General features: G+C 32.1%; 4 protein-coding genes across 4 annotated transcripts; 2 read left to right on the top strand and 2 right to left on the bottom strand.

The window, feature by feature from the left end:
* Nucleotides 1-149: 149 nt before the first annotated feature.
* Axud1 (AXIN1 up-regulated 1) lies at nt 150-9,146 on the bottom strand. The gene is made up of 3 exons (XM_015930370.3): nt 7,700-9,146; nt 6,754-7,584; nt 150-2,648 (listed from the first exon to the last, which is right to left on the bottom strand). The coding sequence occupies exons 2-3, from the start codon at nt 7,570-7,572 to the stop codon at nt 936-938; spliced, it is 2,532 nt and encodes an 843-aa protein (XP_015785856.1). The 5' UTR covers nt 7,573-7,584; nt 7,700-9,146; the 3' UTR covers nt 150-935.
* A 7,008-nt stretch (nt 9,147-16,154) lies between these two features.
* On the top strand, nt 16,155-18,247 carry LOC107363287 (transcription initiation factor TFIID subunit 13). The gene has a single exon (XM_015930494.3). The coding sequence runs from the start codon at nt 17,247-17,249 to the stop codon at nt 17,625-17,627; it is 381 nt and encodes a 126-aa protein (XP_015785980.1). The 5' UTR covers nt 16,155-17,246; the 3' UTR covers nt 17,628-18,247.
* Nucleotides 18,248-18,533: 286 nt separating this feature from the next.
* On the top strand, nt 18,534-22,810 carry LOC107363285 (3 beta-hydroxysteroid dehydrogenase/Delta 5-->4-isomerase type 3-like). The gene is made up of 5 exons (XM_015930493.3): nt 18,534-18,886; nt 18,978-19,237; nt 19,384-19,548; nt 21,193-21,408; nt 22,058-22,810. The coding sequence occupies exons 2-5, from the start codon at nt 19,069-19,071 to the stop codon at nt 22,615-22,617; spliced, it is 1,110 nt and encodes a 369-aa protein (XP_015785979.1). The 5' UTR covers nt 18,534-18,886; nt 18,978-19,068; the 3' UTR covers nt 22,618-22,810.
* LOC107363288 (reactive oxygen species modulator 1) lies at nt 19,846-20,478 on the bottom strand. The gene is made up of 2 exons (XM_015930495.2): nt 20,295-20,478; nt 19,846-20,203 (listed from the first exon to the last, which is right to left on the bottom strand). Exons 1-2 carry the CDS (start codon nt 20,374-20,376, stop codon nt 20,049-20,051), a joined length of 237 nt encoding a protein of 78 aa, XP_015785981.1. The 5' UTR covers nt 20,377-20,478; the 3' UTR covers nt 19,846-20,048.
* Nucleotides 22,811-27,418: the final 4,608 nt, after the last annotated feature.

The following is a 27,418-nucleotide window of genomic DNA, read 5'->3' as shown; positions in this document are numbered from 1 at the left end:
TCAAAGTTTTACAGAGGATTTGAATGAGCCAAAAATGATCAATTTAACAACAATGAGTTTCTTTGCTAAATTTTGTTTTACTTTTTTCTTTGCTTTTGTTGCATTTTGAATCACATCTTTTGAGTCCTTTTTTTAAAAAAGTAGCTCAATTGCGAGTCAATTAAATTTTATTTAAATATAAATATTTAAAGTTATCTCTTTTCAGTTTGGCTAATTAACTTTTGTTAATAATAATTGCTAACCTTGCACCAAATTTAAGAAAAAAGTAACGATGAGAAGAATTGGGATGAATTTGATTTGATTTAGACTCTTTACATTAATTTTTGAGTCGCCTTAATCATCTCATACATCATCATGACCATCAACTTATTTGGGCATATTTATACGAGGATAAAGAAATGGAAGAAATGTTAATTTGTCATTATTTTGTGTTCTATTGGAAAAATTGAAACAAGTTATATTTATATAAACATGTTCATAATCATGATGATGAGAAAGGATGAATAAGTGGGGAACATCTAATGCAAAAAAGAACGAAACAGAAAAATTAATTTCAACAGCAATTAAATTAATAGAGGTTAATATATATAAAGGGTTTGTATGTATATATGTATATCAATATACGGAATAACCATTCGGATACAAATGATTAATTCTTAGCAAAAAAATGCCAAATCAAGAGTCAAGAATAAAAAAATTCAATTGATGGAGGTTCCTCAGCTTGTATATAAGTTTCCAGGGTCCAGTTTATTAATGTCATCTCAGGTGACAATCTGGGCTCCTTTTCAATATTTCAGTCAACGAGATTAAGCCTTTTCAATTGTGGAAGTCGATTTAATCCCAGGCTACTTTATTGATACTCAAAATGGCACAAGACTTTGTAGGTTCCCGTCTTGATTTAGATATCTTTGCTGTTGAAAAAGAGAGATTTGTCTTCATGCTGTAACTGTTTCAACCATTGTTTTCTTGATGATTTCTCCGAAATTTTCAATTATATCGTCTGATGATTGATTATCTTGAGAATCTGATTTATCTGAATTTTCTAGAGAAGGTGAATCCTGAGAAGATGATAGTGTTGAATGAGCACTGGATGAAGATTCGTCCAATTCAAAAGATACTAAGCAACCAGCTCCATTGGCTGAGATTACAGAGTCTTTTGATGATGAGCTCGATGATGATAGGTGGTTATCACCATTCAAATCTTGATCAGGATCTGATTTTAAATTACTTGTTGATGAATCAGATACCATGGAAACCGGTGTTATAAATCGCACATCTTTACTAATGCTACCTGACCCAAGGATGCCACTAAATGACTCAGCACACTTTGAGGATGCAATAGACTGACTAAGATCGGTATAATGTGAAGAATAATCATCTATTTGGAAGTTAGCATGATTCGATTGATCAGTTGAACAATTTGTCATTGGATTTAAGTCATTGTTGGCATTGGTGTGGCAACTCCCAGAAGATCCACAAGTAGAAGAGCTTGTTGTTAAGTAGTCACTTGAGTAAATATCTTGGTAGCTATACGAGTGATGATGGTGAGGATGGTGATGCGGATGTTGTTGTTGCTGTGGATGTTCCTGCAGAAGCTGATGGTGATGATGGTGGTGTTGCTGGTGGTGATGGTTATGGTGGTGATGTTGCTGATTATGATGATGTTGATGAGGATGACCATTATGATGTGGCTGGTGCTGATGATGTTGGTGATGAGATGTAACCGAGTAGCATGAGGATGAAGAAACATTTGAGATGTGATTGTTTGATTGCCTCAGAATTGGACTTGAATTCGAATGGTTAATTGCTTGATTAGATCCTAAACTAACAATATTATGATTATTAGCGCTTGAATCACAGTTGTTACCCATTAAAAGACCATGGGTATTATTTGAGTTATTAACAGATCCATAAATTCCATTTGACTCAAACCCTGAGGATTCATTGATATTTGGAAATGAAGAACTTTGATTATGATCTTGATTCCAGTGCGATTTAGAGCCAGATGCTTGCCCTTGCTCATTTAAGTTAGAGTTAATTGCTTGTTGCGTCGAGTTGTGAATGTTGCTTGAACCATTGTTACCATTGACTTCAGAGCAGCTAGAAAGTGTAGAGTTTGATCTGCCAATATTATTACAATTATTACTGCTACTTTCATTGTTGTCATTGATAAGGTCTGAATCATAATCCTCACTGGTACAGTCAGAATTTTCTGAATAAGAACTATCTTCAGGACTAAAGGAACTATAGATATCGAGACAGTCGTTGGTGATTGTGGGACAGGTTAGATTACTGTTGAGCGTGGATCCAGGTATATCATTACAATTTGAACCTAAGGGGTTAAGGGACGAATGATTATCTAAAGATGAACAACTAGAGTTTAAAGCACCACCAACAACAAGAGAGTCGATAAAAGATTGATTTCCAACACTGAGACTGGAACAAGGACCACCATTGTTAATGTTACCACCATTATTAGTTAAAACACAGTGAGAACCATTGTTACAACAGTTATTGTCGCCACTATTGAAGCCGTGATTATTTGCTAAGTAGTGGCTAGTTGATGTATTGGAACAGTTTGAGAAAGCAAGGTTGGGGCCAGAGTCCGTAGAATCACTTGAAGATTGACCACTCATTTCATCATTTCTCTGATAAATTGGAAAAAAATAAAAAGAAAGAATTATAAATAAATAAGCTTCAACATTGATTATGAATAGAGGAATATTGGGATTTTTTAATTAGTGTAGATTATATATTTTTGTCAATATGAAGCAACTCAAGGACAGCATTGGATAAACTAACGATGCAAAATATAAAATTAGATAATTGAAAATAATGGTTGCTTTGACAGTTAACCATTAGGTAAGTTAGGAATAAGTTGAGAGTTAAATTGTTAACATAAAACTGCTCTTTCCAATTAACTATCTATTTTTATAAGCGATAATATCGATTCAGTTCAATATTTTTGTCAAAGATAATAGATAACGGGAAATTATCATCTTGAACCAAGTGTGCAAAGTTGACTTAAGAATCGGATAACCAACAATTTGAAATGTAAAAATGAAAATTGGTTATTAATGTAGTTTGGGTTAAAGTGAGAAACCATAGTAAAATGAATTATCATTCATGGTAAGAAAAATGATATCGAGTAAAGGTACAAATGACGTCTGTTAAACAGGTAAAAGTAATTGAAAACAGACTCAGAAAATGTTGGACTTAAAGTTGAAATAATGATAATTCATTAAGTAGTGAAATCGTTCACCAAAACTCAGCGTCCTATTTAAGCTTAGTCGAGGTTAATACACCAGTTCAACCTTTGATAGGAAAAATTCAAGAGCGAGAAGCCAAGAAAGAAAGCTTGAAAAGTAAGAATAAAGACTCAACACAATTGAACAATCTGATAGGATATACAATAATTGAAATGTTCAATTTCGTCAAGTGTAAATATTGAAATTAATAGAAACAAAAATTAACTTGAAACAATTTCAATTTTCTATTATAATTCAATCATTATAATGAAAAAAGCAAATAAATGCTAAATAAAGTAGATGGCGCTTTGTAAAGCAATCAGTAAACATTAACATTTGGATTCATTTTCATCGACTTAATCATAATTAACAACAATTTACCAATGAGCAATGAAATAATGCACAGATACAAAAGTAAAGTGGATAAAAAAATGTCAAAAGACATGGCGAGTTGATCAGAAAAAAAGGTTCAAGAACGAGGACAAGATGATGAATGAATGATTCAGTGCAACCAGGTTAGGACCTAAATTATGAAAATATGAAATTGATATAAACTGAAATGAAACCTAAAGTTGATATTTTTCTAATAAATTGGATTTATGAATTATTTCATTTGTAATTGTTAATAACGTTTGTTTCGTTAGCCAAGGTTTGTTGATTGTGTTGCCACAGAAACTGAAAACAAGACGTTTTTTTCAACATGAAAAAGTAGCTAAAAAACAAGGTAAACTTGAGTTATCTTGGTTCAATGTCGTTTGACGACTTGCAACATGTTTAAAGGCAGCAAGAAAGCGGTTCGGCAAGTTAAAGTGAGCAGTGAGTAGTTGGAAAAATGAGGCAAAAGAAAAGGCAGAAAGAAAGAGGGAAAAGAAAGAGATGGAAGATAATTAGGAAAGAGAGAACCAGAATTTCTTTCTTTTACGTTTCTCTCAATTTTTTGCTGTTTCTTTCTTTCTTTTCCTTTCCTTTTACCATCTGAAAGGTGCAAATCGATGGTTCAAATCGATTTTTAGAGACTTGACCGTAATAGTTCGAAGAGAAAATTGAGCTGAAAACGAGTTTTGAAACGGGAATGAAGAAACAAAAAAGAGACTGAATGTAGAATGGAAAAGAAGGATAAAGGGGAAAGAGAAAGAAAGTAAAGTGCAGTTGTCCTCTTTCTTTTTTTTCATCCTATTTCTCTTGCTTTTACATTAACAATAAGTTTTGCAAGTTGAACCAAAATAACGAATGTGTTGGACTTTTCAAACTGTTATCTATGAGACTTGAGGCTCATGAATTTTATCCAATCTAGCGAATTGCATTTTGCGATATTCATTAAACTCAGTGCTCAGATGAACAGGAGACAAAGAAGTGAGTTTGGTGAGATGAGAGAGAGAACGGAAATAAGATGTGAGGAATTGAGTGAGTAAAGGAGAGACCAGAAGAAGCATCGATCGATTGTGAGGCTACATGGTTCACTAGTGCAAAAAAGGGGAATCATGAGAAGAGCAAATGGTATTGAGGTTGATATAGGTCTCTCTCATTATCATTATTATCAACATCATCTTCATCAACAGACTTTTCCGTCTTTATAAACATTGACTTTACCGTCAACATTCAACTAGACTGTTGCTGAAACATTTAATTTGAAATGTGAAAAAGAAAGAACTTTTGACTTTAACTTTGTGAGTAGAAACCTAAAAAGCAAAAGTAAACTTTTTAATTTATTTTCAACATTCTCTTCTGATCAATCTTTTGGTGGATCGTGGACAAAGGAAAATGTTGATGATAGTGTTTCAACGAAAGTGACTGGATGGATTAAGGGCCCAAGATAGTTTAATGTTCAAGGGAAGGCAGAGAGAGACAGAAACTAGGAAGAAAAATGAAAAGGGAATAAAAGATGAAGGGAAGAGGGATTGCAGTGACTTATTTTTCAAATCGATAGACGAGGAGGTTGAGGGATGTAAACAAAAATGAGCGGGAGGTGGAAGAGAGAGAGAGAGATGTTGTTAGTTAGTTGGATGAGAAGAGCGCAAAATGAAATCGAAATGCTAGAGAAAAAAGATGAGGTTGAAGAAGGTATTGCTGGAGTGTGGATACAACAGCAACAAGAAAAAGAAGAAAAGATGGAAAGAGAAGCTCAAGTTGATGGAAAGATGAGAAAGAAGAGAAAGAGGAAACAAGAAAAATAAGGGATGTTTCGCTGGGAAGATGAAGAAAGGATGATAGAGATGATGAAGAAGAGGAAGATGATGATAGGCAGAGAGCAAAATCCTTCCAATTCCCCGCGTTTGGAAGTTTAGCTGAAGAGGAAAGTTTAGGGTCATGAAGAAAGAGAAAAAGAGAGGAAAAGAAAGACAAGCTGAAAGCCTACCTATATTCCAAAATCAATACTCTCTTTCTATTTCTCTTTCGACCTTAAAGCCTGTTTGTGTTAATGTTAAAACTGAAGGAAAGAGAAGCAAGAGAAAGAGAGAAAAAATAGAATAGAATTTAGCTGGAAATGGCGAAAGAGAGGTAGACAGAGTGGATTGGTGAGTATGGAGGAGAAGTGTTTTTGGTTAGAGTGAAAAATGCAAGAGGGAGAAGTGGAACAAGTGAGAGAGAGTAAAATAGCAAAAGAGGAATGAGTGAGAATCACAAGAATGGTTGATGAGGAAAGGAAAAAGAGGGAAAAGGAAAAAGGGAGGGAAAAATGAGCAAAATAATGATGAAGGTTAGGTTGAACCAGAAGAGGGGAAGGAAATGGCTAAAAATGGGGAAAACAAGTAACAAAAAGGGCGAGAGACAGAAAAAAGAGAAAGAAATGTTTATGAAGGGAAAGATTGTGATAGTAAGAGAAGCAGCAGCAGCAGCAGCAGCTATAATGAGCTAGCTATGAGAGTATAAGGGAAGATAAAATGGGAAGAGAAGCGTCAGAAGATAGGCAAAAGAGAGAAAAACGTAGAAAGAGAGGAAAATCAAGAAGAAAGAGAGGGCGGTAGAGGTAAGTTGAAGAGGGAAGAGAGGGAAAAATGAAAGAGATAAAGGGATGATATATCTTTGGATAAAAAAAGAATAAGAGAAGAAAAAACCAACGATTTTAAGCCAGCTGACGTAGTATAATTAAGTCTAAATATGATGGCTTGGTTGAATAGCGTACTTATGAGAAACAATAGTTTTTTTTGATAACTGGGAGTGAGTTAACGACTAGAGCGACCTAAAATCAAGTGATGAGGTTTGTTAATAAATGAGCGAACTTTGCATCCTTGTGAGTCAAAATAATAAACAAGATTAGTTTGAATGGATTGATAATTCCCATAGTAAAAACATTTGGTATTTGAAATGTAAGAAAAAAGTCGAAAAAGTTGGTTATTTTGATTTGAAAAGTTGGTAAAAAGAGTAAGTTGAATTGTTATTACGAAAAGATATTGAGAAAAATAAGTCTTTTGAGTGGATATTAGAAGAGAGAGAAGAAATGCGATTTGAGTTGAATTAGAGGACAAAGTGTATAGTGCATGATATAATTGTTGTTTATACTTACTTGTTGCTCGTTCTTTCTTTCCAATTCCAATCTCATGATTGTATGAATGAAATGAGTACGCACTCTTAACGGATTGAACTCAACTCTACCATTTTGATTACCACACCCGTCACGGGTACAACCACAGGGGAAGGATAAACGATCAACTTGACATTTGATTCCAGCTAAGCTACATTGACAAGTCTCTGGATCACAATAAATTTGACATTCACAGCCACAGTATTCTCTTGATGCTCTTATATCACGACATTCTTCTTTTTCCATAGTTTCTATTTTATGAACACCCGATTCTCGGAGTAAAGCTCGTCGTTGACGTAATGGAACAGGTTGAAGAAAGTAACAACTATCCATCTCTAATTCTGAATCAGAAATATCACTTATGTCATCATTTGAGTCTTCCTCTGATTCAGACGTTGATCCGGAACTTTGCTTTTGAAGCATTTTAGCGTATTTGCGTTGCCTTAAAAGGATATCTCGATGAGCACGCTTCTTCTCTTCAGCGTGAGAATCCAATGTAAAAGTTCTGATAGAACAATGACGAGAATCCATGCCTAGAGTTGATCCTCCTTGACTAGGAACACAAGTAAAACCCTGTGACCTGGGAAAGTAATAAACAGTCACTCCTTTGAAATTAACCGACTTTTTCACGCGTGTGACATGAGACTTTTTCAAAAGCCCTTTGACAATCTTGGTAACATTGTGACGAGTAACATCAAATGTGTCCTCTGAAGTTTTTTGAACTTTGGCTGGAACAGGAGATGATCGTTCATTTTCATCTCCATCAATTTTATTTTGATCTTCTTGACCAAGGTCAGTCATAGTTGTTGATATCTAGTAGAAGGGCAGAAGTAAAACCAATCGGTAAGAAACAAAATAGGTACACGATAATTATAACCGATATCTAACAATATCTAGAGTTACAAGCTAACCATTTCAAATAGCTTACCTTTCAAGTTAAAGTTGAACAGTGATAAGTTGAAAAAAGGTCTTTCTTTATAGTACAGATAAATCACTCAATGTAGTAGATAGAAAATCAGTAGATATTACTGATTAGCTATTGGTGTTTGAACAATTTTTAAAATAATTAATAAATATCGATGGTGGAACACAGAAACATTTTGAAAAAATATAAGAGTAAGAAAACATGGTTATAGCCAAATCTTTACTGCATTTGAAAATATAAGAATCGCCTGGTTTAGGTTTTAACAACTGACTGACTTAAACATCAGCCTCTAAAGCTTTCAAAACCTGTCTACGTGCGGCTGCTTACAAAAAGATATTTCTGCGCACATCTCAAGCAGATACAAGTTATTTCAACTGACTTTTTTGAGGGAATTTACAAAACGACGGTGAAATTGTGAATAGGTTGAAAAGGGATAAATTACATTTTAAAGATACATGATTACAATTGTAAAAATTTGAAGTTTAAATATCTTCAGAGTTTACATGAAAAATAGAGAAAAAAAGACACTGATTATTTCCATCGAAAGAGTGATATTTACGAGTTAAACTGACTCGATTGGAAATTTAAACAGTATAAAGATCACATTGAGAAAAAGACCACATTTGTAGTAATCTAATGTAAGCCAAGAATTGTCATAGAGATGATCAAAAATGGTTAATTGTTGATGATTAATTAATTCTTGACATTGATTAGATTCATTTCAATTTCCTCTTTTTTGTTGTTTTGCTCAAACGTCACTTGCGCCATCTTTGATAAATTGTTGTCCTCAATAAAGGCTAACCAGAAAAAGCGGGTTAATAATTTTCATTTGAACCAGGATTTTGAAATCTTTGCTCAAATATTTTGTTGCGATGTTCAATTGACAAAATGGGTGCTAATGTGGTTCCTGTCCTTAAAATCCTTTGATTAAAACGATCACGATAACTGGCTTCAAATTCCCAGTATTTACTTCGAGATTCAATGTCTTCAGGACTGTCCTCAAAATAGTAGATGGTGTACAACATGAACTCAAAATTAACCCGGGCTTTCTTCTTGACATTTGGCTTTTTTGGCGGAGTCACCACTGGTGATTCCTCACTTTCCTCTGAATCTGTTTCTCGTCGATCCATTAGTAACTTTTTTGGCATAGATAACTTGAATAATAAGTTAATAAATAAAGAATCAATCAATTGATAGAAAATGATTGCACAGCTGATTGAATATAGAAAAGGACCGATAGCTGACAATATTTTATTCACTATGTGTAGGTCAACAAATTTATAATTTAATAAATACTCTTGTACTCCTGATGAACATAGATATAAATCAGTGGATACTACTGTAACAATTATTACTATTAAAGACATTACTAGGATTTAAGATAATTATGAAACATATACTGACAATATTAATGAACATTTTGAACTGATGCAATAGACACTCTTACTCTCATAAGCATTAAACAGTCAAATGTTTACTTTCAGACTAACTGTTAAACTCAACAACAGTTAGCGACATCTAATGAATGTAATATGTAACATACCATGGTTTTCCTTCAATTGAAGTACATTTAAAGTGCATTTCAAGTTTCATTTAGTTTTGTAATTGTTTTTGATTCGCTCTTTTCGCTTGTTTAGAGGTTTTCCGTTTCCAATTTTTCGCTTCGTTTCCTTGTCTTAGCTGAGAAAATGAATTTTCGTTATTTACGATTCAATTTTCAGTCCGAGAGCTGCGATGACGAAATAATTGAGAGACGTTGCTCAGGTCAACTGACCGCTTAGAAGTTACTATTTCCATCCAAAGAGGACACAATTTTTAAAACGAATATTTGACTAACAAGGTGAAAAATTCATTCAAAATAAATGAAATTCCCTCAGATAATTGCGAATATTATTCTCTTTCATTTGCACCCAAAAATGTTCAATTCAAATTAATTCGTTAATTAAAAGGATTTAAAGCTGGTACCAATTTTATTTTAAGCCATGAAATTTACTGCGAAAAATTTACGCCGCTTACTTCAAGCGTTCAATAAATAGGATTAAGGTCAAAATTATGGGCTAGTTTGACCTAATAATGATAAATAATTCTCAATAATCAAATTAAAACTAAATTTGATAAACTAAACCTAATAATTACTTAAATATTAGAGTTTGAATTTCGTCTCGTTTTTTATTTATCACCCCTTAGTCTTAGTGAATAAAATATTGTCAGACATCGTTCCTTATATTTGTTCAATTGTGATCATTTCCATACATCTAATTGATTCTTTAAACAAGTGATGCCAACCAAGTTAGAGATGGATCGTCGAGAAACAGATTCAGAGGAAAGTGAGGAATCACTGTGGTGACTCCGCCAAGAAAGCCAAATGTCAAGAAGAAAGCCCGGGTTAATTTTGAGTTCATGTTGTACACCATCTACTGTTTTGAGGACAGTCCTGAAGACATTGAATCTCGAAGTAAATACTGGGAATTTGAAGCCAGTTATCGTGATCGTTTTAATCAAAGGATTTTAAGGACTGGAGACACATTAGCGCCCATTTTGTCCATTGAACATCGGAACAGAATATTTGAAGAAAGATTCAAAGATTTTAGTTGCAATGGAAATTATTAACCCGCTTTTTCTGGTTAGCCTTTACTGATGACAACAAATTTTAAAGATGCCCAAGAGACGTTTCATTTATATGGAAAAACGGAAAGTGAAATGGTTAGCTTTCAACTTATAACTCTAGATATTGTTTGATATCGGTTATAATTATCGTGTACCTATTTTGTTTCTTACCGATTGGTTTTACTTCTGCCCTTCTACTAGATATCAACAACTATGACTGACCTTGGTCAAGAAGATCAAAATAAAATTGGTGGAGATGAAAATGAACGATCATCTCCTGTTCCAGCCAAAGTTCAAAAAACTTCAGAGGACACATTTGATGTTACTCGTCACAATGTTACCAAGATTGTCAAAGGGCTTTTGAAAAAGTCTCATGTCACACGCGTGAAAAAGTCGGTTAATTTCAAAGGAGTGACTGTTTATTACTTTCCCAGGTCACAGGGTTTTACTTGTGTTCCTAGTCAAGGAGGATCAACTCTAGGCATGGATTCTCGTCATTGTTCTATCAGAACTTTTACACTGGATTCACACGCTGAAGAGAAGAAGCGTGCTCATCGAGATATCCTTTTAAGGCAACGCAAATACGCTAAAATGCTTCAAAAACAAAGTTCCGGATCAACGTCTGAATCAGAGGAAGACTCAAATGATGACATAAGTGATATTTCTGATTTTGGATGTCTAGCACTGTTAGACTCTGTTGGTTTGTGGTGGCAAAAAAACAAGTCCATTTGTGTGATTATTAAATTTCTCCGATCGACAGTTGCTGAGGAAATCGAATCCAAAGTTGAAACTTCGATCGTTCTTTGTCGGATTATGGAACAAGATTTTTTCATGAAACTTATTGATCTGATGTAACTTTTTATTTTCAACCAGAAAATGAACTTATTTTAAGAAATAAAAGTTTCTGTTTCTGAACAAATAGGCAAGTTCGCTTTTAATTTAAACCTTCCGCAATTTGTGACCGTAAGACTTAGAGAGCTTAAACTTATTATTCACGGATAAAAATTTTAGATAGATATCATAGATTGAGCATTTTTTCAATTTATGGCCAGTTCTCTTGATTTTGGACCATTCACCTAAAAACTTTTAACCTAAATATTTCGAGAATGGTTCTATCAAGAACCATTATTTTTCGATCAATGTAAACCCTTTACTAATTAATAACTAAATCCAATTTAAAAAATTTCAATCAGCGCATTCGGGTCATGAAATTCGGGTTTTAAATGTACGAGTAACAACTTATTCAACAAACAAAACTCATCTCAACCCATTTCTTTATAAATAAACCAATTTTCTGGTTAAATTTTCAAATGAAAATCAAAGATTGCTGCCAAAGACTCGAGCATTTGAGTTGAGAGTTGAGACTTTATAAATTGGTAGGGACATAAAAAACTGAGTCGCTTAGTACTAAAAAATACTTCATCCGATGGACAGTTTACTGGAAAATCGAGCCCAAAGTTGAAACTTCGATTGCCATTTGTACAGCTATGGAAGCAAATTTTTTCATCAAACTTTTTCTCCTGATGTAACTTATGATTGTCTAACAGAAATCGAACTTGTTTAAGAAAATAAAAGGTTCTGCTTCTGAACAAATCGATAAGTTCGATTTTCAGATAAACCTTCCGTATTCTGCGACCAGATAAGTTAGAGGGCTGAAACATATTATGAGTCCATAAAAATTACCTGTTCATATCATGGATTAAGTAATTTTTTCAATTTATCAACAGTTCTCTAGATTTTGGCCATTTGTATAAAAAGTTTGAACCTCGATATATCGAGAATGGTAATACCTACAATCGCCATCCCTTTACCAAACATTAGATTTTATCATAGATCATAACATAATGTAATTTTATATTATTCAAGAAACTACAATAGAAATTAAAGTCTTTTGTTACTTATAATGGTCAGATTTAATGCATTTATTTGCTTTATTTACTCTTATAAAGGTAAATGGTTGAGAAAAGACAGATCTTATGATGTTTTAAATGGATATTCATCACTAAATGACTTATCTCGAGTTTTTTTCCGGTATAGAGTCATATTATGTTATTACCAATAACAAAGTCTAATGTTTGTTCGAAGAATGGCGATTGTAGGTACTATCATTCTCGAAATATTGAGACTCAAACTTTTTAGGTCGAAGCCCAGAATAAAGGAAACTGTCGCCAAAATATGAAAAATATCCAATGTATGATGTTTACAGGCAATTTTTGTGGACTAATAATCAGTTTCAGTCCTCTAAATATTACGGTCACACAGAAAGATCGATTTGACTGATAATCGAACTTGTCTATTTTTCCAGAAACAGAAAATTTTATTTCTTAAAATAAGTTTATTTCTTGGTTGGCAATCAAAAGTTACATTAGACAAATAAGTTTCATGAAAAAATCTTGTTCCATAATTGCTAAAAAGACGATCGAAGTTTCAACTTCGAACTCGATTTTCTCAGTAACTGTTTGTCGGAGAAATTTAATAATCACACAAATGGACTTGGTTTTTCTGCTCGTACAATAGTAATGCTGTTGATAGAGTTGTTAGTAAAAAGACTCAATTAAAACAACAGTCACATTTATGCACAAATCGATACAAATACTGGAAGAAAAATAGGCAGAAAAGGATAAAAATAAATTTCATGCAAATTTATTATTTAGTAATTTGTAGAGACACGAGAACTGAGTCAGTAAGTGCGGTTAAAAAATTCAAGCGACCCACAGTTACCGAGAAAATCGATTCCAAAGTTAAAACTTCGATCGTATTTTGCGCGATTTTGGAAAAAGTATTGTACATGAAACTTATTTTCCTTATGTTACTTTTGATTGCCAACCAGAAAATGGACTTATTTTAAGGAATGAAAGTTTCAGTTTCTGAACAAATCGATAAGTTCGATTTTCAGTCAAATAGATCTCTTTGAGTGACCGTAAGACTCAGAGGTTTGAAACTGATTATTAGTCCATAGAAATTGCCGGTACACATCATGAGTCTTTAAATTTTAACGATTTGTGGACAGTTCTCTTGATTCTGGGCTTTGACCTAAAAAGTTTGAGCCTCAATATTTCGAGAATGGTGCTACCTAAAATCGCCATTCTTTGACCAAACATTAGATTTTGTTATTGGTAATAACATAATATGACTTGATACCGAATAAAGTTTCAGATAAGTCATTTAGTGATGAATATCCATCTAAAACATTATAAGATTTGTCTTTTCTCAACCATTTACCTTCATGAGAGTAAATAAAGCAAATAAATGCATTAAATCGCACGCCAGAAGTTATAAAATGCTATAACTCTTTGTTTTGGTTTCTTGAATCATCGGGAATTTCATTATATTGTATTGCAGAATAGAATCCAGTGTTTGGTCAAGGAATAACGATTGTAAGTACTACCATTCTCGAACTATTGAGGTTCTAAATTTTTAGACAAATGGCCAAAATCAAGAGAACTATTGTTCCTTTGAAGAAATTATTTGATCGCTAATGTGTACAAGCAAGCTTTATGGACTCAGGATAAGTTTCAGTCCGCTAACTCATGTGGTCACAGAATGCGGAAGGTTTAACTTGAAACCGAACACAATTTACACAATTGTTATATTTATGCACAAATAGGCAAAAACGAGTCTAAATTACTTTCTTTGAAATTTAGATTTTTATGAGAAATGAGAAACGAGTCCATTCATGTGATAATATAATTTCTCCGATCGACAGACGGCAAGAAATTAGAGTTCAAAGTTGAAACTTCGATCGCTTTTTGTCTAATTATGAACGCAGATTTTTTCATGAAACTTATTTGTCTGGTGTAACTTTAAATGGTTGACCAGAAAATAAACTTATTGAAAGAAATAAAGTTTTCGGTTTCTGAACAAACAGCTAAATTCGATTTTCCCTTAAACCTTCCGCATTCTGTGACCACATGAGTTAGAGGACTGAAACTTATCCTGAATCCATAAAACTTGCTTGTACACATTAGCGATCAAATAATTTCTCCAAAAGAACAACGGTTCTCTTGATTTTGGCCATTTGTCTAAAAAGTTTGAACCTCAATAGTTCGAGAATGGTAGCATTTACAATCGCTATTCCTTAACCAAACACTAGATTCTATTCTGAACTATAACATAATGAAATTTTCGATGAATCAAGAAACCAAAACAAAAAGTAATGCCATTTTATTACTTATAATTTGCGATTTAATACATTCATTTGCTTTATTTACTCTTATGAAGGTGAATAGTTAAGAAAAGACAAATCTTATGATGTTTCAGAAGAATATTCATTGCCAGATGACTGCGCTTGACCTTTTTTCGGTATTCATTCATATTGTGTTATAGTCCATGATAAAATTTAGTGATTGATCAAAGAATGGCGATTTCAGGCGATTCCATTTACGAAAAATTGAGGATCAAACTTTTCAGACCAATGACCAAAATCTAGAGAACTGTTGTTTAATTGAAGAAATTATTCAATCTATGATGTGTATCAACACTTTTCGTACACTCATAATAAGTTTCAGCCCTCTAAGTTTTACGGTCACAGAATGCGGAAGGTTAGACTTAAAATCGAACTTATCGATATGTTGAGAAACAAAAGATTTTATTTCTCAAAATAAGTTTATTTTCTGGTTAACCATCAAAACTTCTTTCAACACAATCTGCTTTCATGAAAAAATCTCGTTCTATTATTGCACAAAAAGCGATTCGATGTCTAAACTTTAGACTCGATTTTCTCGGCAACTGTCGGTCGATGCAATTTTTAAATCAAACTATTGGACTCAGTTTTTCTGTCTCTACACACTCACAGAGTCCAAATTTGAAAGAAACTTTTCTTTGCCTGTTTTTGTCCATTTTTCTTGCAGTATTAGTGTCAATTTGTACATAAGTGTGACAATTGTGTTAATTATAACTTTTAGTAATAATAATGATGACAATAGATTTGTCAATGCTTATCAAACAGTTGAGAATCACTGAATGAATCAATCTAAATCTGACAAACCAGAATGATGATGAATTTAGAAGTAGATTGTAATTGTGCTTCCTAGTTTAGAGTTCAGTTGTAAATTAAATAAATATTTATCGCAGTTGTGATTGAATTTTATTATCTTGTTGATCTATCAATCCATAATAGACTGCATTAGCAACTATATTTGCTATTTTCTCGGATAGCGTAACTATCAAAACATCCAAACATAGGAATATCAATAAACACAATCAACTTGGAACATTTGTAAGTCGCGTCTGTTGTGGTCAAGAACAATGTTTCATCGCTGGAAACTTGTTCACTTTACAAATATTGTACTACAAATGCCCTTAAAACAAAATAAGTGAATGGACTTTTACTAATTATGACTAATGTGGAGATGAATCCAGAAGCAAAGTCAACTTAAGATAAAGACTTAAGCGTATTTACGTTGCCTTAAAAGGACAGAATCTCTTTTTTCTTATCAAAGAATCCAAAGTAAAAATGATAGAACAATGTGGAGAATCCCTGATATCTGAACTTTGGCTGGAACAGGAGATGATCGTTCATTTTCATCTCCATCAATTTTATTTTGATCTTCTTGACCAAGGTCAGTCATAGTTGTTGATATCTAGTAGAAGGGCAGAAGTAAAACCAATCGGTAAGAAACAAAATAGGTACACGATAATTATAACCGATATCAAATAATATCTAGAGTTATAAGTTGAAAGCTAACCTAATATCGATGGTGGAACACAGAAACATTTTGAAAAAATATAAGAGTAAGAAAACATGGTTATAGCCAAATCTTTACTGAATCGCCTGGTCTCGGTTTTACCAACTGACTGACTTAAACATCAATCTCTTGGTTTGTAAGAAATTAAGAAAACATGATTTGAAGTCAAATATTATTTAATACTGAAAATATAAGAATGGCCTGCATTAGTCTTCAGCAACTGAAGTTAACATCAGTCTCTAGCTGTCAAAGCGGCAAATGAATTGAAAATGGATGAATTACATTTTTAAAGGATAAATGATTACAATTAGTAAAATTGGAAGCTTAATATCTTCACGATTTACATAAAAATTGAGAAAAATTACAATAATTTTTTCATGAAAAGAGTGTATGAAATGAGTTGGAAATACTCAATAGAGAGTGTCGAGATCGAATTGAGAAAAGGAACACAATGAAAGCGAGGAATATTCAGATGACCAGAAATATAAATTAATTCTTGATGATTAGATAAATTGCGGTTTTCCGTTTTTCCATATAAATGAAACGTCTCTTGGGCATCTTTAAAATTTGTTGTCATCAGTAAAGGATAACCAGAAAAAGCGGGTTAATAATTTCCATTGCAACTAAAATCTTTGAATCTTTCTTCAAATATTCTGTTCCGATGTTCAATTGACAAAATGGGCGCTAATGTGTCTCCAGTCCTTAAAATCCTTTGATTAAAACGATCACGATAACTGGCTTCATACTCCCAGTATTTACTTCGAGATTCAATGTCTTCAGGGCCGTCTTCAAAATAGTAGACAGTGTACAACATAAGTTCAAAACTAACGCGGGCTTTTTTCTTGCCTTTACAGACTTTGGTTGGAGTGGACACAGGCGACTCCTCACTTGTCTCGCCGTCTGTTTCCCGTCGATCCATCTCTAACTTGGTTGGCATCACTTGTATAAAGAATCAATTAGATGTATGGAAATGATCACAACTGAGTAAATATAAGGAACGATGTCTGACAATATTTCATTCACTAAGAGCAGGTCAAATATTCACCAAAGATAGAGTTATACAAATGACCAAAGGTCAACGATTGACAGATTGTTGCTAAAAAATTTTAAAGTAAGCGGCTAAAACAGCGACATCTAGTGACTTCTTCCTTAAAAATGTTGCTTCAATGTACGCAGTGATACTACATGTACTTGAAGATTTAATAAACGTTTATTTAAACTATTTGTCCTGTTCTTATTACTAATTTTTGTTCACAATGCACCGAAAAGATGACGATTCAGATGAAGGAGACGATGGCCAAGAATTGGAGGTTATCCCACCACAAGAGCTTGGTGATAAAAAGAAACGCTTTTTCTCCAAGGAGCTTCGGTGTATGATGTATGGATTTGGTGATGATCAAAATCCGTATACTGAATCTGTTGATTTACTGGAAGATCTGGTCATTCAATATATTGCTGAAGTCACTCATAAAGCTATGGAACTTGGACGCTCTGGTAAAGTTACTGTGGAAGATATCATGTTCCTTATGCGGAAAGATAAACGCAAATACTCTAGGATTAAGGACCTTCTATTTATGAATGAAGAACTAAAGAAAGCAAGAAAAGCTTTCGATGAAGTTAAATATGCTTCAGTGTGATTGAACCAACAGTAAGATTGTTTAATTAAAAACGTCAACATCATTATCAATGTCATCATCATTTATACATATATCCAATTGTATCTTTTCCCCCCTCCTCTTTTGTAAACAATGATACGTATTCTGTGGATTGCCTTTCAAATGACCAACCAATTCATGTCTTTCTGGTTTCCATTTGTCCCATCTGGTACAACTCTTGATTGAATAAATTAGACAAATATTCTTGTTTAAAATTATTGATTAATCTGACCGAAAGTTTCTCGCTGAATGTTCATTTCCTGATCTGAATTACCCTCAATCAGTGACTAAAGTCCAAGGATTGCCTATTAAAAGTTGGAACTACTAAAAGCTGATCGACTACAAGCGCCGTTTTCAACAATCATTCAACCAAATCCTCAATTGTTGCAAGATGAAAATTAACTTCTCAGCAAGTGTATTAGCCGGTTTTATTGGTGAACTGCAATACTTTAGAGATGAACTAAAAGAAGAAGATGATGATTTTCAATTTTTGAAGGCAGTTACCAAAAAACCTGACATTCTAAGAATAGTTTGAACAATGGGAGTCAATAATAAATACAGATAGATAAATAAGTAAATAAAAATCAACTTTACCTACTCAAGTTACTCTCTTTTTACTTTTCTTTTCCCAATCACAATTACTTGTGATTCAAGTTAACAGCTTTTTATTATTCCGTCTATTCATTTGTTGAAAAAGGTGGAAGCTAAATTAAGGTAAAAGCAAAAATAAAACTAAATTGAGGACAAATTGAAAGTTGGATAAGACAATCAAAATTTAACAAGGAAACAAGGTTACAGCCTCGCTTCAATATCGACAGGATATCCTAACAAGAATCAAGTCCATCAGGGACCGACAAACAATTAGTATATTACTGTCATTATTATAGCAATCACAATAGTAGCAATAATTTTTTTTGTTGTCAGTTCAACTTTTTTCTTACTTCAATTGTACGACATTTTGTTTTCAACATTTTTCTTTTACATTTCTTACAAGAACCAAAATACCGTATTAACCTCGATGGTCCTTTAGTTCATGGACATCGGTACACTAATCATTTAGCCTGTTACCTTTATCAGTACGCTTCCATTAAAATCATTAATACTAACAAAGCGTGAAACTTTCACGTAGTTTAGTTGCTCAACCGCTTATTTACAGTTCAACTTTACTTTTACTGAGTTGATTTAGTTCGCCATCATACATCAACTTTACTGCTCTGATTCAGTTGTATTTTGATTAACTTGTAAGTTGATGACAAAAATTGCTTTTCCAATTCTTACATTACTGTTGATTCGTTTCTAAAAACATTTTTGTCTTGTTTTAACCATGGCCAGTCAATTAATGATCAATTAGTTGGTATACAATAACCACTAAGGATATTATCAAGTGTTTGTGTCTTCATAGTTGGGAATCTCAAATTGAATCATGAATGATTATCCATCATTACAATCACTCACAATTAACAAAATCTCGGTTTTGGTAACTGGATCAAGTGGATTTCTAGGACAACACATAATCAAATTACTTCAAGAGCAAGATGATTCAGTTTCATCGATCGTCTGCTTCGACAAAAGACCTTATCGCAATAATTTGGGTAAGTCCTTTGACCAATATTTATATTTAACAAGTTATCGAGTTTTCTTAACCAACTTGTTTTCAATTCTTGAAACGCTTCAAATATCTTTGGTCTTATCTGTGTAATTTGAGTGAATAATTGTTGACTCCTAATCTAATTTTCAGGCCACAAGATGGATAAACCAATGAAATATATAACTGGAGACATAAGGGATGAAAAAGTTGTCACAACGGCAATGGAAGGCGTTGATTGCATCATTCACTGTGCTGCTGAAACATCCATTGATTTGAAGGCGGATGAAAAAACACTTTACTCGGTAAATGTTGAAGGTAAGTTTGTTTTCATCCATTGATAATAGGTTAGGAAATCGTTGAGTATCATGAAATAATCAAGATTTCCATCTCAATGGAATACATTTTGGTTGTTTCATACCATTTCGGGTGATCTAAATCTATGGATAATTTTTTATCTTTGAAAGATTAGTTTCTTCAATGAGATCATGTTTGAAATGAAAACCAAGTCTCAGAAAGTCTAGAGATGCGTTGAGGTTAAACAGTAGTAGATACAGCCATTTGATGGATTAACTAAAAAATAAATCCAGAAAGCGAATGGAATGAGATTCCATGTTGTTGATGAAACAGAGTGTTATTTAAATAGAATCAGAAAAAACACTTCAACTAGAATAGTACTTGAAGAATAGCGAAGTACAAAATTTGGCATTCTACAGGCATGAACATTGAAATATCGAATTATACAGTCTGATTTTTCCAGTTTCAAAGCGGGCAAGGAATAATTAATCTTGGTTACTCTAGAGTTTGATTTTACAGTATTAACATCTAATTGCTGATCCAATAGCCATAAATGTACCAAAAGTTCCTCCACCTTGAACCATTACTTTACCAGTATTAGTTAATAAATTTATTCCTCTAAGACCAGCACGGAAAGAAGAGAAACCTCCGAAAAGAAAACCAGAGCCCATGCCAACTAAATAAATTCAGGAATACAAAACAAAATGGATTAAAATTAATAGAATAAGAAATTATCTCTGTCAATATCAATAAAAGTAAAAACTTACCCATGAATCCAATTGCAAAGCCCATTTTAACTCTTTGTAAGCATTGTGATTCACCTTTAGGGACACCTTGTGGAACAGGCATTTTGAGAAATCAACTTACAGAATATATTTTCAAAAATTCAGTCACAATCTATTGAAAATTAGTAATCAACAAATTTAAAACCGTTTTAAAGCATGCAAACAATATGATTTTCACCTTATCACAGGATTAAGATACTCAAAAAGCAAATCCAAACAGATACGCTCAAATGTAAAACCAATTGTATACAAGGGAGGGAAATACAAAAAAATGCAAACTTGCATCAAAAATGGACAAAAATTTCAATTTTTTTAATTTTTCCGCATGAATGTGAATGTAAAACTCAATTAAAGGTTGAAAATTCCATCAAGAAGATTATCAATTGTTACTAACTTGTTTTACAATGTTTACATCTGAATAAAACCCAACACGCGAAATAAAACTTATCTTAAAACCAAAAAGACTAGAGTCATGAGAAAGCCTAATCTTTATTGTTTCCCGATTAGTGAAGACGTCCATACAAATAAACAAGACTATCGCCATATTTGAAATCAATTTGAGATTTAATTTCATCAAATTGCACATCAAATGAGATTCTGTTTTAACATTTCGTTGTCGTTTTTGGAAATGAATGCGTATGCATAGATTATGACGAAGCATAGCTGTTCAAGTTTTATAAAATGTTCACCGAAACCACATTACAAAGTCCATGGCCATTCCAATCATTACAATGGATTCATTGGCTTTAGGACATAGTCTTGTCTATTTTTTGGATCGTCTTCACTAATACCAAACATAGTCCTCTCATTTTGCTCTTTGGGTGTAAATCAAAATTGAATTATTGACCGATTTTTAATAACCATTTTTTTCTTCCTTTAGGTACCGAAAATTTACTTAACTGTGCTGTTGAATCAAATATCAGATACTTTGTTTACGTATCAACAGCCGATGTTATTTGTGGACCTGATCCAATCTATTACGGTGCCGAAAATACTTGTATGGTTCCTAAGAAACCTGTGCTTGGACCTTATGCCAGCAGCAAATATGAGGCTGAGCTAAGAGTTGTCAAAGGAAATGGATTAAGCTTGCGGAATGGTAAATATTAGACCAAATTGTCTCAGGAACTGGTTATCGAAATGATTGTTGAAATTTGGAAGCTCTGGTGATAGTTGAGCTTGTATTCCAGAAGAATCTCATCATTATTCCAAGCAAAAATAGTTCAATGTTATTGGTTAATCGTATTGATCTTATCCGTTTCATGGCCCAAGGAAAAATTGGTTATTTGTTTTAAGCAAAGATAGTTGTTGGTTTTAAGGTTGAAAATTTGTTACTTTAATGGATATTATTTTCAAATTAATATTTTCACGGTTGATTGTCACTCCAATTAACTTGCCAAGAATAGTTAGAAACGGTTAAAAAAATATCGTTTTCATGTTTACTCAACCTTGATTCAAATTTTCATTGTTAACCGTTTTTGGTTTACTGTGATTTTACATTATAATTAGGCCATTTAACGACAAAATAACATTGAATTTCACTTAAAAACTGTTAAACCATCAAATTTTATTCGCATTTTGATGATATGATTAACCAATGAATATCAAACGATCGAAAATCATTCTGAATAATAAATCAAAAGCGACGAATGATGATGAATTTCAACAATCAATTCTAATTCAGTGCTTGCCTTTCAGTTTATCCTCTTTTAATTGTTTGATACTAATTATTTTTTCTGTTGCAACAGGCATTGGTCGTTTATCAACAGTTATTTTGCGTCCAACTCTTTTGTATGGAGAAGAAGATCCTTTCTTTGTCAGTCAAATAATCAAGCTTGCTAAAACATCACCTAACAACTGTTTACCTCGAGTTGACAATGTATTTACACGGGCCCAAGTGACTTATGTGGGGAATGCAGCCTGGGCTTGCTTGAAAGCTAAAGATCGTCTTCGTTTGGACCCAGGAATCGGTGGTGAAGAGTTCATTATCACAGATGATACGCCAGTTCAAGATCCTTTTGATTTTGTCAAGCCCTACCTCGATCAAGTCAATTGTCGTGTTTCTGATCGTCCATTACCTTATTGGATTTTAATAATTTTTCTTGAACTGGTTCTATTCCTGGTTATTCTGGTTCGTCCATTGTATGCCATTGATTTACCAGAGAAATATAATCCTCGTCGAGTTCGGTATCTTTGTACAACCTTCTTCTTCAATCGTAACAAATCAACTTTACGTCTCAGCTACGCACCATTTTACACTCCAGATGACAGTAAAAAACGCTCATTGCAATACTACTCTAAATTGTAAACATTTTACAGAGTTAAAGTAAATTTACATTTATTTCAATACTTCTTCAATCATTTGCCAACAATTCAACTAATTTCAATCAACAAAATTATTCTTCGTTTTATTTTTTGATGTATTTCTCAGATTGGATATCTTTTGATAAAATTGATGCTGCTGTATCGCAAAATGAATTAAAAAATTCCTCTAATTGTAATAACTCTCTAATAATTGTGGCTGCCAAAAGGGCAGTGCAAATTTTGATTTTAATTTCAAGGTCGCAATAATATTCAATACAATTTATTCAATTCATTACAAAGCAATTAACTTGTTTTCCTTTCATTCAAGTTAACGCGATATAAGTGGTAAATATATTCGCTTAATGATAACAGATTCAGATTAATTACAATCTAAAATTTAAAATTACTTAGCTCATCGTGAACTTTTTTTGTCTCTTAAGAACATAAATGTTATGTTTTTCTACTGATCAACTTGTGAGATGGAAGTTAGACAAAGATTAAAAGATAAAAGAGGCATTACTGATTTTTCCACGAGTTACATTATGATTAAAAAATGTTAGATGTTTGTCAATTGTTTACCAGTCATAGTACTGTTATTGTTTTTCTGATTGTTCTGATTTTATTGTTTGTTTCATTTAAGATCACATTAATACAGGAAAATATTTTTAAAGGACAAACGGCAGCAAGATTTATGCACACAAGTTACATTTTGATAAACATCAATTTTGAATAAAAGAATATTAAAAATAATCTTTTCAGGTTAACATGGAAATGTAATTAATTCAATCTTAAATTTTGCAACCTAGAAGGAAATCAAAAGAGAAATTTCAAATTTTGTAGTTGCAAAACAAGCAAGCAAAAGAGAGAGAGAGAGAAAGATATACTATTTTTAAATGTCTACATTTACATCTAGAGTATTTTACAATTTGTTCAATAACTTAAGATTTTATTATAAAATATTAATCCCAGCAGCATTTTCATTATTTAAAGTTATATGTTGACTACAATCTCGTAACCGATTTGAAAGTTCCATTCTCAAGTATAGAATGCAATGCTCGCTTTTTTCTTCATCATGTATCACACAATATTTCATAGCTATTTAATTTATTTTCTCACCTATAGTGTCTTTTGCTTTGCTTTTACTGAAACTTTTTTTAAGATTATATTGCCATATTTCTATTTTTTGTCTCCCATTCATAGTTATTATTTAAGTGATCTGCATAGCTTTATGCATTTATTCGTCAAATACAGTTTCGCTGTACTTTTGAAAGTTTGAATCGATTGTCCGAATTTCAATCAACGAACTTGGTTTAATTATTAATTTAAGAAATCAAAACCCAAAGAAACATTCTAACGGCTTTTTACATTATTACAATTTGTTTTTACGTCCTTTGACTTTTAAGCTAAGCATTAAAAACGAAAAATGCAACATTTTAGCACAGTTTATGTCTCTAGATATCAAGTATGCCTGGAGCTAAATAAAAATAACTATAGTAATAATAAGATGATCCATTTGAAGACAGATTTGCATAAGTTAACGACAGTGTAATTTAGATGTAGTAGCTCTACTTATAGGATCAAGGTGGATGTAAAAGTCAATTTAAGGAAAAAAATTCCATCAGAAGATTATCAGTTGTTCCTAACTTGTTTTACAGACAGTTTTATAGACAGAAATCACAACAAAATATCAGAAAATTCACACTATAAGATTAATCCATGCACAGAAAACAAAACAGCATTCAATAAGCTTGAATATAAATTTCTCTGATTGTAATACCTAATCAATGTTTCTTGCAGTTACTATATAAGGTAATGCACCTTACATTGTCAGGTTATTTGTAAATTTGTCGTTGAAGGTTGACACAATTTGATATTCGAAGTCTTATTATAAAATTGATTTATTTTCCTTTCGATTCAATTCTAACAGCTCATAAGTTCGTGGTAAATATATACATTTAAATTTAGTTAGTTAATTTAGTTATCAATTTCAGATTTTGATATGAAAAGATAAATTAGCTTTCTAATAACCACACTTATATCTACATTATTCTGCATTTTGTTTGAGTGCGATTCCACAATTTCTTAGCTCATCACGACTTTTTTTGTTTCTAAAGAACATAAATGCTATGTTTTTCGATATATTTCCATAGATGGCACAAGCTAAATCTAAGATTGATTTGAAAGATGAAAGTTAGTAAAAGATTAACAGACACACAGACAGACTGGTTGATTTCCCATATGAATAATTTTGCAAAAATTTCATCCAGATACCGGATTAAGAAAAGAATAAGCATGAATTGAATCAAACTATTTATATACTATAGAAATGATAATTTTGCTGTTTTCATTGTTTTTTACTCGTGTTTCATTATTCCATTTTGTTTATTTAAGTACATTAAAATATAGTATAATAATTTGAAGAACGACCTGTGACAAGATTTACTAATGTTTTGAATCATTATTTATTATGATTTTCAAAATAAAAGAATTTTCTATCAATGAAAATACATTTATTGTAATATACAACCATTGCCATAAAGTGCGTCTTATTTTCTTGCTTTATAGGAGAACGCCGAAAAAGTCTATCTCTCCAATATTTACATCGAAATTGGTTAGATTCAATAATAAATAATTTGAATATGATAAAACATAAACAGAAGGTGATCAAAGAATCGAATCAAAGAAAATAATCAAAGGTAGACCAATTATTATATATACTGTAGAATTTTATTATTTTGTTATTTTCGTCTAGTTTTTTATTTTCATGCAAATTTTTAATGTTTGAATTCAACCTTTTAAAAGATTTATTTATCTTTTTTCTCATATTTACTGTCGTTCTCATTTTACTTTTCATTTACGCAGTTGAGTTGTGCGAACCAAAGTCTTTAAAAGATCTAAAACTATAATTCAAAAATTTTGGTAATAAGAAAAAAATCAAGGTAATATAGTCATATTTTCAGTGCGAATTTGAATTTATTAATACATATACTCCTAGTCCTGTAATTGAGGCTAGGATTATGTCATTTTTATTTTTATGCAGTTAGTGCAACTACTGGTGGCAGTTTATTCTCTTTCAACTATCTATGCAATATTTAGTGAAGTTTATATACTAATGTATTCTTATCAATATTGTTATTACCAACTGCATGCGTCCATTAGCAGCTTATCTTAAAATGGGCGCGTTTATTTTTAATGAAAGTGCGGATGAAATATTTGGATTTTTGCAAGAGAATTTTTGGTGGCGCTATCTGCGAACGATTGCCCGTTATCGCACATCATTATAGGTTTGTCTGCACTATCTTTATGTTTTCAAAAACTGACGGTCAAAGGATAGAGAAACGAACTTTTTGAAAAAAGAAAAAAAGCTCTTTTGAGTGTGATAATTTCAGTGGACACAAAGTTGCCCATAAATCATTAAATATTGAGATCAAATTTTTGCCAGAAAATCAACCAGTGTAACCCAGTCTCTCGATGGTGGTATTTCGACTCTCCTTGCAGTCAAGAAGAGGTTCTGCAGATAAATAACGAAAAAAATTGAAATGTTATGATGAGAATTATGATAAATGCAAGCAACTGGAAAGTCAATTTGATGATTTGACTTACTTTGTCAATGTTTAAAGGTTTTGAGACAGCTAAAATAGTCAATTTCTGGAAACAATGCGGTTTTAATATAATATAATAATAAATTGACTTGAACAACTAATCAGCAATTTATACAAAATCACTAAAGAAAGCATTTCAATCTATCTCCACTTGCTTTTTTAACTTTTTAACTTTTAACAAATTTTCTTGCTTTCCCCCTTTAGATCACCTAGATGGCAGTGTAACAAAAAGCAAAAAACTCTAGGAAAAACTGTAAAGGGAATTGATGATTGCCTATTTGAAAATTCACACATTAATTCACATGATAATATAAAAACTTAATAATATATTTTTTCAGGAATTTGACATTTTAGCTGAAAAAATTCACATAATTGTCTTTAACTACAAAATATGTCTTGGATTGTAATCTTAAATAAGATATTTTTATACTTTTATTTCTTTTGCTAGAAATATTAGTAAAGCTAGCGAAACAGTGGAGCTTTATAAATAAATAATTTCAATCTGATATAAGATGCACTAGGAAGATTTACAAATCAAATCATGTTATCAAAGATAGAATTAGATATGTATGTTATAGAATTTTGGGGTATCTTACTTTGCGTCTCGTATTTTATTTTCATTTGTGTAGGAACAAATCCCAAATGTTGAGAGTTTACTTATCTCTCATCATTTTTATGATCATCATTATTTAACTTTTTATTTTTACTATTGAGTTAAGAAAATTAAAGAATTTGCAAGATCTTAACTATAATTCAAAAATTTTCGCCATAATAACGAGCAGCAAGCAAGATAAGATTTCAAAGAAAATTGATATTGCTTATACTCTAAAATAATTGCTAATCTTATTATTATTTTCATACAGTTCATCAACTTCTTGTGTCAATTTAGTCCCTTTTAAACTTCTATACATCAATATTATATTACATAAATTTTATATTTTAATGCATTTTTATCAATAATTCATATCATTCTATAAAACTGGACGAGTCTACCAAAAACTCATCTGTCAAAAGCGTGTGCATTAAATTTCATGAAGGTGGAGGAAATATGTGAATTATTTCTAAAATGCAGAATACAAGTGCTAACAGTAGTGATTGTGGCTATAATTATAAGAAATGTACAAACTTCTTTGAGATTGAGCAAAATGTTAGTGGACATATTGAAGAATTTTTTCATTAAAAAAACAATCGTGAGGGATAATC

This window comes from Tetranychus urticae, chromosome 3 (genome assembly GCF_039701765.1).
Source record: "Tetranychus urticae isolate SD_2017Ah chromosome 3, NJAU_TeUrti_SD_1.0, whole genome shotgun sequence".
Lineage (NCBI taxonomy): Eukaryota > Metazoa > Arthropoda > Arachnida > Trombidiformes > Tetranychidae > Tetranychus > Tetranychus urticae.
The sequence above is the reverse complement of the archived record's forward strand: the minus strand, read 5'-3'. Positions and strand labels throughout refer to the sequence as shown.

Bases quoted from the DNA above. Each gene is read 5' to 3' on its own strand.
- LOC107363287 (XM_015930494.3), top strand. From the start codon at position 17,247: ATGCACCGAAAAGATGACGATTCAGATGAAGGAGACGATGGCCAAGAA.
- LOC107363288 (XM_015930495.2), bottom strand. From the start codon at position 20,376: ATGCCTGTTCCACAAGGTGTCCCTAAAGGTGAATCACAATGCTTACAA. The intron at 20,204-20,294 runs GTAAGTTTTTAC...GAATTTATTTAG, and splicing joins CTTTGCAATTGGATTCATGG to TTGGCATGGGCTCTGGTTTT.
- LOC107363285 (XM_015930493.3), top strand. From the start codon at position 19,069: ATGAATGATTATCCATCATTACAATCACTCACAATTAACAAAATCTCG. The intron at 19,549-21,192 runs GTAAGTTTGTTT...TTCTTCCTTTAG, and splicing joins TTACTCGGTAAATGTTGAAG to GTACCGAAAATTTACTTAAC. The intron at 21,409-22,057 runs GTAAATATTAGA...CTGTTGCAACAG, and splicing joins TGGATTAAGCTTGCGGAATG to GCATTGGTCGTTTATCAACA.
- Axud1 (XM_015930370.3), bottom strand. From the start codon at position 7,572: ATGACTGACCTTGGTCAAGAAGATCAAAATAAAATTGATGGAGATGAA. The intron at 2,649-6,753 runs GTAAGTATAAAC...CCAATTTATCAG, and splicing joins AAAGAAAGAACGAGCAACAA to AGAAATGATGAAATGAGTGG.